Here is a 14009-nt window from a genome sequence, read left to right as displayed (position 1 = left end):
CGAACGATCACTAGTCGTACGTGTTGTGTCCATGCATGCGTTTGATTTCTTACAACGAAGCATCATGGCGTGATCTTCATATCTCAACGACGACTAAATTGACATGTCATCATCACGCTCACCGGCAGTAACGTACTAGCCGCACAGTAACTGTGTTGATTTGAAGCTGCACCCTCCTCGACCAGTCCTCGTCATCACTAGATCATCAAGGACAAAAAAGTTCAAACACTTGTGCTTGCTTGTCTGACCTGTATACCGAATCATACTTTTACCTTACAAATTTGGAAATGACGGGACATACAATTTTTTTTTCAAAGGGGAGAAAGAATTTTCTTTTAGCCAACATTTGGAGACTACAAATGTTTCCAATGTAGTGGAGTATGCCTGTATCCTTGTACTCCTTTCGTTCAAATATGAGATGTTTATGACAAGCTAATTAGTTAAAACAAATGAAGTTTTTACCTGCGTTATTCTCTTTTTCAGAAAAATAATCTGCCAGAGGTCCACGAGGCCTTGGGCCCAGCCCATTAATTAATCCTCTCTCTCCCAGGTAGGCGTGAGCAACGACGGGCCATGCAGCAGGCTGGGCCCCTAGTCCTTCCTGTGCAGCCCGCCGGACGTCCGGTAACGGCCTTGGGGCCCCAGCCCATTAATTCTAAATCGGCGGCGGGTACAGCAATCCAACGAAGCCCAGCAGATGAGTGTCCCTCCGGCGGGCCCGCCGTCGCGGAAGATCCGTGGAAAGACGCGGGCCCCACGGCGCAGCGTCGGGATGGGACGGGATGCGTAGGCGTAACGACGAATCCGCCACCCCGAACCACCGCATCCTGGCCCGGTCGCCTTCCGTCGCCTACTCCCCTCCCACTCCCTCCCCCTCCCTTCCACCACGTCGGAGATCGAGGGCGACGCCGCTGCCCCCGCTTCCCCTCGCAATGGCGCCGAGATCCCCGCGCTGAGCGAGCCGGGGGACCTCCGGATCCGCGCGCCCCGTGCCACCGTCCGTCCTGCAGGTGAGCTCAGCTCGCTCGCTCGCTCTCACACCCGCTGGTGCCCAGCGAAATGCGCCGCGGGTTTCGTGTCGGTTTAGGCGGTCGAGCTTTCTTCGCTGCGTTCTAGAGTAATCACGGCGAGTATGTCGTGCTGATTGCCAGCAATTCGAGGGGATTAAGCCGCCGCATGCTGCTGGGTCGGCCTATGTCTCAGTTGTCAAGCACTGAAGCGCGCTGAGTAATTGCGTGGCCTGGATGTCCTCGCTTCAATTCCGGCCTCCTTTGTTAGATTGTTTTCCCATTTTCGAGCTTGTTGAGCGCTGCTTGGTGTGTGCTTAGATTGTTTGATATACTGGAGTAATTCCGTAATGGGTTAGTGGGCTTCCAGGAATGCCGTTCCAGTTACAGATTCTGTTAATCTGTTGGTTCGGCAAAGCCCTTTGTTGGTGCCGTGCAACGTGCATGCAGCGGCGGAACTAAAATTAGCCAAAATGGCAATTCAGTCGTGCTGCCATTGGCCGTGGCCGCATGCATGTAGTGCCAATCAGTCGCGTCCACTGTTTCAAGCCCTCTGCAGCGTAGTTTCGCTTCCATTATGTTGTTGTCTAACTGCTGCATCCGTTAGGCTAGCGGACATGTTTGAATGGTAACTGACACATAGTTCTAAGCTTAAAATGTGAAAGTTATTTCATAGTTTACTCGCTAGGGCATGAAGTGGGTAGATGTAGGTTGAATATATCGTTGTGATTTAAATTCGCGTAGGTTTAGGTCATGAATGCTTTTCCTCAACTTACGCATCCGTACTTTGGTCGCAGTTGAAGACCAGTAAGCTGTGCTCTACTTAAGGAAGACATGGCCCACGTGTCGTTCAAAAATAAAGAGGTGGACGGAGGCATGTCCCGATGGTCGGAGTACCTGAATGTTGAAGAACCGACTCCTTCTGCATTGGCAAGCTGGAGGAATATGAGTGTTGATGGGCCACAAGGTTCTTCCGCCAGTGGCCACAAACACCTCCAGATGGAACCGGTGGTTCAGCTGTCAAAAGTCGCGGAGGGGTTGCTGGCCAAGATGTACCGGCTGAATAGCATCCTGGACTATCCGGATCCCAACACGCACACATTCTCGGACGCATTCTGGAAAGCTGGTGTCTTTCCAAATTTCCCGAAAATTTGCATCACGCTGTCAAAGAAATTTCCTGAGCATCCAAACAAGCTGCAGCTGGAAAGAGTAAGGATTCAGTTTTCTTCAGCTTCTAACACCCCTTCACTCTTCCTACTTAGGTTTTACTTAATATTACTACTGGTGGTGGCTCAATCACTTGAATGTTTGCCTTGCAGGTAGATAAATTTGCACTTGATGCTTTAAATGAGAATGCTGAAGGTTACATGCACAATCTAGAGCAATGGATCCTGGTATGTGCCAAGCATATCAATTAATCTTAATGTTCAGGGCAAAAAGGAAAATTTTCCATTTGTTAAAAAAAAGATTAGGTTGCAATCCAAAACCTAAGTGTATGGTATGGCTCAAGTCTGCACTGAATTGTGGAAAATGGATCACATCAATCAACCTATGGGTTTCTACTGTATTCTGCTCTGATTAACTGAGCATCCTTGTTGGAAATTATAGGACATAGTACCTGATCTACCCTAATTCTTTATGACCCACTGCACGGGTTCATTTTCCAATTTCAGCTCACCTGATACATTTTTCAGACTTGGGTTGGTCGGATATGGATTCCATGTAGGTTGGATGTGCTAGCACTGTCAATCTTTTTTAGCATAACTATGCTGTCCCCGATTCTGCTCGAGTATCAAGAAATGCTATATGAAGAAAAAGATGCCGTACTTGCGGCTTCCAAAATGCTTATCATAATATGTGCCAACTGTTGGTACTGTAGTTGGAGTGAAGCACTGCCTGAACTAACCTTGAGTCAATGAGTAGCAGCCTGAAATTGGGTGTGCACGTCCTGGTACTCTTTCTATGTGAAAACGTGTGTTTAGAAATTACTGACTTGTATACTAGCCAATCACCTTATTCGCCTTGCAATGTTTTTTCCCTTTCATTTTGCTGATTTCCTTCTAAATGTCATCCCATTAGTTGCTTCTTGATTTGCTGGCATTTCGTGAACAAGCTTTGCGACTTATTTTGGATTTGAGCAGCACGGTCATAACATTGCTGGTAAGGAATCGTTTGATCTTGATTGAAACAACCTATTGTTTCTATCTGTGTAATTAACTATGTTTCCACTATTTTCACAGCCACATCAGAACTCTTTAATTCTTCATGCTTTTATGGATCTGTTTTGTTCATTTGTCCGAGTCAATGTTTTCTCAGACAAGGTAATCATCTTCTTTATCTCGTTATATCTGAAATTCACTGCTACTCTAAATAACATTTTTTTCCTCCTTTACTAAATTATTATTGTCCTCTCTGACCTTCTGTTTACAGGTACCAAGAAAGATGATCCTCCAGGTTTACAACATCTTACACGTTATGCTAAAAGGTGGTCGTGATTGTGAGTTTTATCACAGGTATGGATGCTATGTTTGGAAACTAGGAAGTTGTTTCCACCTTCCAAAACCTTTATATTATGATTAAAATTTATGTGGGTCATCAGATGCTTTGTGTTGTAAAACTGAATGGGCAACAAATACAGATCATTCTTTATTAGTGGACCACGTGTGTTAATTTATGATTATTGATTGATAATAAAAGAAAAATACAAATATGCATGCAATGCAAGACATAATTCAAAATTAGAAGGCCAAGAGTCAAAGTGTTATGCTTTTTCAATATTGATACTTATGTAGTTTATTGATAAATGTGAAGATCCAAGTCTCTTTTATAGGAATTTTAAATATTCATGCTGCATTTTTCAATATATTATTGTTTGTAGCAGGAGTGGGTACCACTGATTGCAACCTGTGCACTTACTATTTAACTGCATCCCTGTGATATTCTTTTTGTGATGAATGGTTTCATTAGTTATGTCATGTTATCTTATCATTCTTTTTTGTCATCTGCAGTCCCTACTCAATGCTAGATTCTTTCACACTGACTATTGTTTAACTATGCACAGATTGGTTCAATTTGTCGACTCTTATGATCCACCTATCAAAGGGTTGCATGAAGATCTAAATTTTGTGAGCCCACGAATTGGAGAGGTGATACTCATGTCATTCTCCATTGCAGTAGCGATAACTAGGAATCAAGTTTCATATGCTGTTTACAGTGTTCAGCACCTTAGTTGTCATGCTAGGCTACTTCCCCCCGTTGTTCAGTACTATAATTGTGAAATAGGTTGCAGAAAAGCTTCTTAGAGCTGGTTTTGCATATTTTGCACTAGCATGGATTATATTAGGAAGGCCAAATATTTTTCTTACAGTCTTTGTTGCTTTACCAGTTTTGTGGATTTTCCATTCATGTCACTTGTCAATCTCATCCCTATTTTTTTATTTTGTATTTGATACCTTGTCTATCTGCTATTGTATTTATTACTAATATGAAAGATGGTGTTGGAGTCTTTTCTGTGGATTTGTTTTTGGAGCACTTGATGTGCCACTGAGCATCTTCTGTGCTTGCACAACTGTATTCACAAGGTGTAAGATATTAAGATCCATGGTTTATGCTAGGAATTTATAATTTAAATACAATTAAGATCAGCAGATAATGTTTGAGACTTTCGAGTAGAGAGCATCTACAGCATCTGACTTAGATACTCATTTTATTTTAATTTTTTTGGTGCTTTGACTATATTTTTTGTTCCTCAGGTCCTGGAAGCTGTTGGTCCAATTATCTTCCTTTCAACTGATACAAAAAAGTTAAGAAATGAAGGTTTCCTCAGTCCATTTCACCCACGTTATCCAGACATCCTAACAAACTCCGCTCATCCAATGGTTAGTTTTTTCACTGGTTAGGCGATGATAAATCACGAGGTCTTAAATATTTTTTTCATTATTTTCCCAATACCATGATAAAGATGTATTGCAATTCAGAAACTTAATGTGATTCTGTATCCTTCCAGAGGGCCCAAGACTTGGCTAATGTCACATCATACCGTGAGTGGGTTCTTCTAGGATATCTTGTTTGTCCTGATGAACTACTTCGGGTGACCAGTATAGATGTTGCCATGGTATGTCCTATGCCTTTTCTTTCCTGTTAGCTCCGTAATCTGTTTTCCTGAATTATTATAATTCATTCATGTGTATAGTTAGTGGTGCATAATGGTTTTAATGAACACTTTACACCCACCCACATAGTGGCACATATATCTTGTTTTCTCAGCCTAAATAATCATAACAAATCTTCTGTTGGTATCATGTGAGGCTCCATTTGGTGTTGTGGTGGCTTTTTAAAAGCATTCTTTTTATTGTCATATGCCTTTTCTTTCCTGTGTCTGTTTTCCTGAATTTTTAATAATTCATCCATATGTGTAGTTAGTGGTGCATAATGGTGTTAATGAACCTTTACACCCACCCATGTAGTGGCATTTATATCTTGTTTCGTCAGCTTACTGTATCATAATAACGCTTCTGTTGGTATCTTGTGAGGCTCTCCATTTGGTGTTTGTGGTGGTTTTTTTAAAAACATTTTTTTATTTCTAAGTTTAGATGGAGCATTTAGTTGAAAGAATCTACCATTTTTTTGTTACAACAAACTGTACTAGAATTAATAAATATTCACCGAACTAGATTCCTCAGTGCAACGTGTGACGTAAGCCTTGATTTGTTTTCTCTTGGTGATTTTCAGGTTGTTCTAAAAGAGAATTTAATACTCCCTCTGTTCAGAGATGAGGTAAAATTAAAGATAATGTGGCAGCTACTATTGGTTTGTTGGTGGTCCTTTGCTAATTTGGTCTTTCATTGGTTCATGCAGTACATCTTACTTCATGAAAACTATCAACTTTATGTCCTTCCAAAAGTTCTAGAATCAAAGAGAATGGCTAAATCTGGACGAACTAAGCAAAAGGAAGCTGATCTGGAGTACAATGTTGCAAAGCAGGTTGAGAAAATGTTAACGTATGTCCTTCACAGCTTTTGCTCCTCTATTTTGTCCTATGCTCCAAAATAGTTTGTGATCTGGAGGATTTTGTTCTTCCGTGAAGTTTGAACTATTTGCTCTATACTTTGATTATTATTTTCATAAAGTCTTGCTGCAGATTCACCTTTTTATGTTTGCCACAAGTTCAGATAGCCTATATTTGATTGGTAGTTTTGACTTTATCAACTTGTGAACTATTCCAAAGATGTTTCTCCCTTTTTCCTAGCACTTCTTTTCTTTCTGGCGTCATTACTCTTTTTTACTGGACCTTTTTTACTCCCAACTTGGCATCTTGGAGATGTTTGTTAATGCTATGTGTTGACTTCTGCAGGGAAGTGCATGAGCAAGCGCTAGTGTCATGTGATGCTATGCATCGTGAAAGAAGAATTCTTCTTAAGCAGGAAATTGGAAGGATGGTTTTATTTTTCACAGATCAACCTAGCCTCCTAGCACCTAATATTCAGGTCTGGTGCCAAGTATCACATTTTGTTAACTATTACCTTTTTCTGGATTGTTGTAATGGGACATGAAAGCTGATGCATTAGATTCTGGCATTTGACATTTTGATAGTATGTCCAATATTAGCCTCTTTGAATGATGCTTGAGCTTCAGATCAACTTAAAAATGATTTATAGTTTATATTGTAAGAAAAAACTGAATGATGAAAGGTGTATCCTACTATACATTTGTATCAGTTATTCTGGTATGGCGGACATATTAGAGTTTCTTTTTCTCTTTTGCGCTTGTAAGTATTTCAACTATCATTTAAGGCAACTTATCTGTGTGTAAGATCTTCTTTAGGGGAAAACAGTAGGATATCATGCTATATGTTAGTATTATCATTGTCAAAAGAGGGTAATTCACAAGAAAGAGGAAAGGAATGCAGAAGTGATTAATTTGGATTAACTAGCTGCTGATTGATTTCCAGAGAAAATTTCTGTGTGCATTATGGATAACCTTGGTAAATTCCATCTTAAAAGAACTTTTCCATGAGATTTGAGTCGGATCTATACTTTCAAAGATCTTCATGAGTTCTGTTCAGGGAAACACCTAAGATCATGTTATTCCGTAACTGATATATAAATAATATTGCTACATTATGCAGATGGTCTTTTCTGCTCTTTCGTTGGCTCAATCTGAGGTGATTTGGTACTTCCAGCATGTGGGGGTTTCATCATCAAAATCTACTCGAGGGAAAACTGTTGACATTGTGAGTTAGTGTGTTCTTAGTTTTTCTTGGATCCTACAAATTGTTGTTCCCTCCATGCTAATTTGTCCATTGAAACTTTCAGGATGCAACGGACCCAACTATTGGTTTCTTATTAGATGGAATGGGGAAACTTTGTTGCTTGGTCCGTAAATACATAGCAGGTTCTTCCAGACCTGTTGCCTTATTTGAGTGTTCCTTTCAATATTTTTCTTAATTAGTTCTAGCCTTGCCTCATAGGGCAATCATAGTGAGTACAGAACAACTTTGTAGCTGGCATGACATTCATGGTAGTCCATTCTTGGCTTTGTTAATGTTTGCTTGGTTCTTGTTGTGAGCACTATCTGTTTAGAACATAGGTGTTAGGGACCTAGAGGGCCCAGCCAGGCCAGATGAGCCGCAGGGGCTCAGAATCGGCACAAAGAGAGCCGCGTGGGACTGTTCACGGGTCTGCGTGAACAGTACTCGCGGGTACTGTAGCGCGGCAGCCGCCGCCTATCTACCTAGGTTAGGAATTAGGGAGGGTCTAGACATAGGTTTGCTTGTAAGTCAAGTCATTAGGATGACTTGGGAGTCAAGTAGGGTCCTCCCCATAAATATGAGGGGAGATGTAATCATTGGAATCAAGCAAAGAATTAAGGGGTAAAACCCTAAAGCTCTCTCTCTCTCCCTGCGCCGCCCCCTCCCCCTGCGCCTCCTGCGCAGACCCCCTCCATGGCCGCTAGCCACCTCCCCCTCCCTCTCTAGGCCCCCAGATCCAAGGGGGTAGCCAAAACCATAACAATAGGGTATGCCTCCTGTGCAGACCCCCTCCATGGCTGCTAGCCAGCTCCCCCTCCCTCTCTAGGCCCCCAGATCCAAGGGGGTAGCCAAAACCATAACAATAGGGTATTAGGTTCAGCTGGTAGGCTTATTAGTTGAGGACAGGAAAAATAGTATGAGTTGAGTAGGATTTCATTTATGCCCATAAGATTTGTTTGGTTCTGAATTTAGATGTTTCTCAGTTTTATTCTGACGCACATCCCTTTATTTTTGGACAAAGAAAGTATTATACAATTTTTTTTTTTGCCCTGGAGTAGCATTGAAAAAAAAGTTCCATTGTTATTCACATGCTTCCTTTTCTCATTGCAGCAATAAAAGGATATGCATTATCATACTTGTCATCTTGTGCTGGAAGAATACGGTTCTTACTTGGTACTCCAGGAATGGTTGCTCTCGACCTAGATGCAACACTGAAGGGCCTTTTTCAGCAAGTCCTCCATTGTCTGGAGAACATTCCAAAACCTCAGGGGGAAAGTGTTCCTGCCATTACCTCTGACTTGACTGTAAGTTAGCCTAATATTATATACAGATTTACTCAATGACCCATGAAGATAGACCTAAATTGTCCTACAACTTCTGCACTCATTGTTAGTATGATTTTCTATGCCCCAGTAATGGGTAAATTTATGGAAAGGCTTTCTTGTTGATCCACATAGCATTATACAGTTTCAGCTCAAATTTGCCCAGAATATTTCCAATACTTATGTTTTCCCTCTCAAAACTGTTTCACTTGAGCAGTAGCACATATTTTACTACAGTTCTAAGTTTTATCAAGGGCAATCCAAGATAGTATGGATTACTTTTCAATGATGATGAAAATCTTACTTCTAGATATTGATGAGAATCTTTTTGCCCTAGAGGCCAGAGCTATATTTTTTTTCTGTGGATAAAAAGCTCACTTTGCTTCTCCTCAAACTCACTATCTGTGAATTGTGCTCTATCGCATGTTACCTGTGTATTGATGATTTTAACACTATAATCTACTTGTTGCGAGTTTTGCACCTTGGTTTTTGTTTATTTTACATTGCCGATTGCATTAACCAGTGAAATTGTATGTCACCAACTGTGTATCTATATGCTTAGTCTTCCATATAATTTACCTTTTGAATTTTTCAAACATGATAATTGATGCTGTAGGATTTGCGTAAGCACTGGCTCTCCATTTTGATGATTGTCACATCTTCACGATCCTCGATAAACATTCGGCACTTGGAGAAGGCTACGGTGTCTACTGGGAAGGAGGGTTTGGTGTCCGAAGGCAATGCTGCATATAATTGGTCAAGGTGATGGGAAAGATCCACTTTAATTTGAGTTAACTAGATGTTTTAACTTCTCTTGCGAGCCAATATTTTTCGGAAAGGTCATGAGTTGGAAAATGATATCCAATGTGTCAATGGCATGTGGCTCCAGGCCCCAAGCATTGGCTTAGCATAAATAAATAATTTTAATTCATTTTACAAAAGGTTCACCTTGTTTTATTCCATCTTCACGCCATTAACTGCATTATCTGTATATCTTAACTACTGCAAATATAATTGGTAATCAATAGAATAGCTAAATCTGTTGTTTATTATGCATCCAACTGCATAGTTATCTGGTATTGTGCTTTTGGCAAGAAGTCAAATACTTGAATTCAAAGTCTTTAAGAATAATTTGAATCTCACTGGAGTTGATATGTTTTGCAGATGTGTGGATGAACTTGAGAGCCAACTTTCCAAACATGGAAGTCTTAAAAAACTTTACTTTTATCATCAGCATCTTACCACAGTAAGTGTATATTGCTTTGTATAATTTGCATATTCCTTTTATTCTTTGCCAATTAACTAGCCTTTTGCGGTGATAACAAGTTCAATTTTTTCTGGGACCTCACAGGTCTTCAGAAATACAATGTTTGGTCCGGAAGGCCGCCCACAGCATTGTTGTGCTTGGCTTGGAGCTGCTTGCAGTTTTCCAGAATGTGCTTCTGCAATTATTCCTGAAGAGGTGTATATTTGAATTCACTATATGATTCAGTTTGAGAATTATTTTGATGCTTACAGCATCGTGAGCATGTGCTTTAACAAGATGGTTAGCTTTGAGGATTTTTAAAATATTACAAGGCGACACTTACGCTATTGATTTTTGCTTGAGAATTAGTAAAATAGACCTTTACTTTCTTGTTGATCAAGAAGCAAATCAGCCTGCCTATGCCCTCGGAAATGTGAAGATTTTGAACTGCCTTGAAAATAAATAGATCCTCAATCTGCTACCAAGATTCCTCCCCTAGGGGACTGCATCTCTCTTCCGTGTTTAACATATTACATATTAATTGTGAATCTTCCTTTGTTTGAAATGTAGGTTAACAAAATTGGCAGAGACTCTATCTCATATGTTGAGTCCCTTATCGAGTCTATCATGGGTGGATTGGAAGGTTTGATAAACATTCTAGATTCAGAAGGTGGATTTGGCTCATTAGAGATGCAGGTAGATATAATTTCTGACTTCATATTTATGATTTTGACTATATATAGGTTATATATTTGAGCCTGACTTCTAAACTTGCCAGCTTTCCCCGGAGCAAGCAGCTCTTCACTTGAATAATACAACAAGAGCAAAAGGTGTTTCAAGCTTGTTAACACCAGGACATGAGAGCTATCCTGATAATAGTTCGTCAATTAAGATGTCAGTCAATTTGGTACTTAACATCACTGTTTAAATGTTATCGTGATTCTATTAACTTCAATATAATAATGCATGCATCAAAAACAGGTTGGAAGCTGCTATGCAAAGGCTGACAAGTTTGTGTTCTGTTCTAAATGACATGGAGCCTATTTGTGTTCTCAACCATGTTTTTGTTCTCCGGGAGGTATGTACAATTTATATTCACGGGGAGGAAATAAATATGGAAGTTTTGGAACCTTAGACATGTTAGGTTTTTAGGATATATTGGTGAATAATAAAATGATTGGTGGTTCATGACTATTAAGCTAGTGGATTTTATATCCTTATTTTTCGTGTTAAGTAATAATCTTATGGTGAAAGGGATCTTTAAAAAATCACAAAAATGAATTTGTATTTTCAGAAGACAAATCATTGCTTATGTTGTTTACTCCTTAAACTGGCATACATGTGTCCTTGTTTGACTTACCTAGATTCTGCTTATTTCACAGTACATGAGAGACTGCATCATAGGAAATTTCAGGAGAAGATTTCATAGTATGATTAGAACTGATAACTGCATTCAGCGACCATCAATCATAGAGTCTCTTCTACGAAGACATCTGGGCATTATCCATCTAGCAGAGCAGCATATCAGTATGGACCTTACTGAAGGTATACGTGAAGTGCTACTAGCAGAGAGTTATACTGGTCCATTTCCCAATCTGCAAATGTTTGAGACACCAGTGGGGACACAGGGAGGGGGATCTGCTGTTGAGATGATATGCAATTGGTATATTGAGAATGTAGTAAAGGATGCTTCTCATATTGGAGTTGCTTTTGATGCAATCCAGAATTGCTTCAGGAGCTCACAACCTATCGGTGGTGGATGTTTGGCTGAAGCATTTACAGATACAAGAGAACTCAAAGCACTTGTTCGTCTTTTTGGTGGCTATGGAATAGATAAAATGGACAAGATGCTAAGGGAACATACTTCTGCACTGTTAAATTGTATCGATTCAGCATTGAGGTCAAATCGTGATGCCTTAGAGGGCCTAGCTGGAAGTGTAAATTCTGGTGATAGGATTGAAAGGGATGCAAATCTGAAGCAGATTATTGATATTGAGACATTGGCTGACCTCTGTATTCAAGCAGGACAGGCGATAACTTTTCGTCGACTGTTGGTTGAGGCTGTTGGAGCGGTGCTTGAAGAGAAAGTACCTCTTATATATTCTCTTCTCAAAGGATTAGCCCTGCAGCTGCCAGACGAGGTACCTGATAAAAATGAGATCATTAGATTGAGAAGGGTTGCAAGCAGTGTTGGTGTTGGTGACAAACATGATGCTGAGTGGGTACACTCTATCCTGGCAGAAGCTGGTGCAGCTAACGATAATTCTTGGGTCTTACTTCCATACCTTTGTGCTGCATTTATGGTATCCAATATTTGGAGTGGTGCTGTTTATGATGTCAATATAGGTGGATTCAGTAACAATTTGCACTGCCTAGCAAGGTAAGCACTTATTTCTTAATGATTATGTTTGACTGGTGCCAGTATATGCTTGATGTCAACATTTTTTTCGTTATCGATATATATGGCAGACAATGCATGTCTTTGATTGTACTAGTTATGAAACTAGTTGCTTAGGATTGACCATTTAATTCCTAAAATCTTTTTCTTGTGTCCTTGTCCAATAGTATACACAAGAGGGACAAAAAGAATACTTTTGGGCATCATGTGACTGTATCCACCTCCTGTAATGTGCAGGTGTGTAAATGCTGTGGTCGGGGGAAGTGAATACACTAGGGTTGAAAGGGAGCAGCAAATAAATTCTCTTTCAAATGGGCATACAGATGAGTTGCAAGAGGCTGAATTACCAAGCCGTGTCTCAGCAGAAGCAAATATTAAATCTGCTATGCAGATCTATGTCAAATTGTCTGCAGGGATAGTCCTGGATTCATGGAATGACACTAGCAGGTACTGAATTCGCTTGGTTCACACATCATTTTTGGATTTCATTTGGCCATGTTTTGTAGTTTATTTTGATGGCTTTTACATGACCTAAATGCAGGCCACACATTGTTCCTAAGCTAATATTCCTGGATCAACTCTGCGAGCTGTCCCCGTACCTCCCCAGGAGCACCTTAGAAGTTCACATACCTTACACAATCCTCCGCTCAATCTACCACCAGCTATATGGTGCCTCACTGATGGCTTCAGAACCAATGGATCAGTCTCCAAGACAGTCACCTCTGATCTCTCTTGCGCATGCATCCCCATCTGCAAGGCAAAATCGACCGGAGACAACACCCAGGTCCCACACTTTCGAGCCAAGCTACTACAGTTCGTCAGGGTCACAGCATGACGACGGGTACGATGGAGATAAGAGGACCGGACAGCTGCGGAGCATGAGGCGCTCGGGACCACTTGACTTCAGCGCTAGCAGGAAGGTGAAGTTTGTTGAGGGCTCAAGCTCCGGGAGCAGCCATGGTGCTGGCTCACTGCAGAGATTCGCGGTGTCGAGATCTGGCCCTCTGTCCTACAAATAGGAACTTTCGGTAACATGACCATGTGTTCTGATGGAGCACCAGAATCAGGCAGCTGACAAGCAGCGTAAGCGAATATTATTCTTTAATCTTTGTGATTGTAGGGTACTAGGTCTGTAGATCATCCTAATGTGTATTACTTGTATGTAGCTAGTGGAGTTGTAAGTAAAACCCGTTGTATGTTGGTTTTGTAGTGTGCTCATGTTTAATGTTGTTAGAGAAGTGATTTGAACTAGCTAAGCCAGTTTGCGTGTGAAAGCAAAGACACTGCTTGTATTGTAGTACCCAGTACAGCTGTTCATGTGAAATGGGCTGTCCGATAGCCGGTAAGGTAACAAATGGTGAGTTATGAGATCTTGACTGAAATGAGATCTCGACTGTTCATGTGTAAGTCAAGATTCATCCCTGTAAAACTCATTTCATCACTCTTCATAATTTCTATGCCATGTCACCATATTTGTTTACATGGCATCTCATTTATGGAAAATGAAACTTCCATTGAGAGTGGGTTAAACATCTCCATACTTTGCTGACAAGATCAAATGAGACCATTTCCGTGTCAAAAGGAAAATGAGACCATTTATCGTGGCGTACGATCCATTAATAAGTCCCTCATCTCTGACCATTTCACCAACGCTCCAGGCTCCATCTGTGGAGGAAAGAGAGCAATTCAGGTGCTCCACCACCTTGAGGTACTCCCATACTCCACATCAAAATGATCCACCAAAACATGCATGAGAAATTCATTATAAAATATGAGTAGATGCACG

At 40.7% G+C, this 14009-nt stretch overlaps 1 protein-coding gene across 2 annotated transcripts; it reads left to right on the top strand.

The window, feature by feature from the left end:
- The first annotated feature begins 839 nt into the window (after positions 1–839).
- On the top strand, positions 840–13741 carry LOC101771925 (probable protein NAP1). 2 transcript variants are annotated; one of them, XM_012847040.3, is made up of 23 exons: positions 840–1010; positions 1805–2216; positions 2327–2401; positions 3087–3167; positions 3248–3328; positions 3438–3520; positions 4069–4153; positions 4760–4885; positions 5014–5121; positions 5739–6007; positions 6361–6493; positions 7135–7239; positions 7322–7400; positions 8368–8561; positions 9196–9341; positions 9744–9825; positions 9931–10041; positions 10396–10521; positions 10604–10719; positions 10807–10903; positions 11208–12205; positions 12461–12670; positions 12765–13741. In XM_012847040.3, exons 2-23 carry the CDS (start codon positions 1842–1844, stop codon positions 13240–13242), a joined length of 4158 nt encoding a protein of 1385 aa, XP_012702494.1. In that variant the 5' UTR covers positions 840–1010; positions 1805–1841; the 3' UTR covers positions 13243–13741. The 2 variants fall into 2 exon arrangements, with proteins under 2 accessions (XP_012702494.1, XP_012702495.1); XM_012847041.3 differs by lacking the exon at positions 840–1010 and having other exon boundaries at positions 1842–2216; positions 5739–5783; positions 5865–6007; positions 12765–13242.
- The last annotated feature ends 268 nt before the right edge of the window (positions 13742–14009 follow it).

This window comes from Setaria italica, chromosome VI (genome assembly GCF_000263155.2).
Source record: "Setaria italica strain Yugu1 chromosome VI, Setaria_italica_v2.0, whole genome shotgun sequence".
Lineage (NCBI taxonomy): Eukaryota > Viridiplantae > Streptophyta > Magnoliopsida > Poales > Poaceae > Setaria > Setaria italica.
This window is presented reverse-complemented; position numbering and strand designations above follow the sequence as displayed.

Excerpts from the sequence above, each read along its gene's own strand:
- LOC101771925 (XM_012847040.3), top strand. The coding sequence starts at position 1,842 with ATGGCCCACGTGTCGTTCAAAAATAAAGAGGTGGACGGAGGCATGTCC. Across the intron at positions 9,342-9,743 it reads GCTGCATATAATTGGTCAAG|ATGTGTGGATGAACTTGAGA; the intron begins GTGATGGGAAAG and ends TATGTTTTGCAG. Across the intron at positions 10,522-10,603 it reads TTGGCTCATTAGAGATGCAG|CTTTCCCCGGAGCAAGCAGC; the intron begins GTAGATATAATT and ends TAAACTTGCCAG.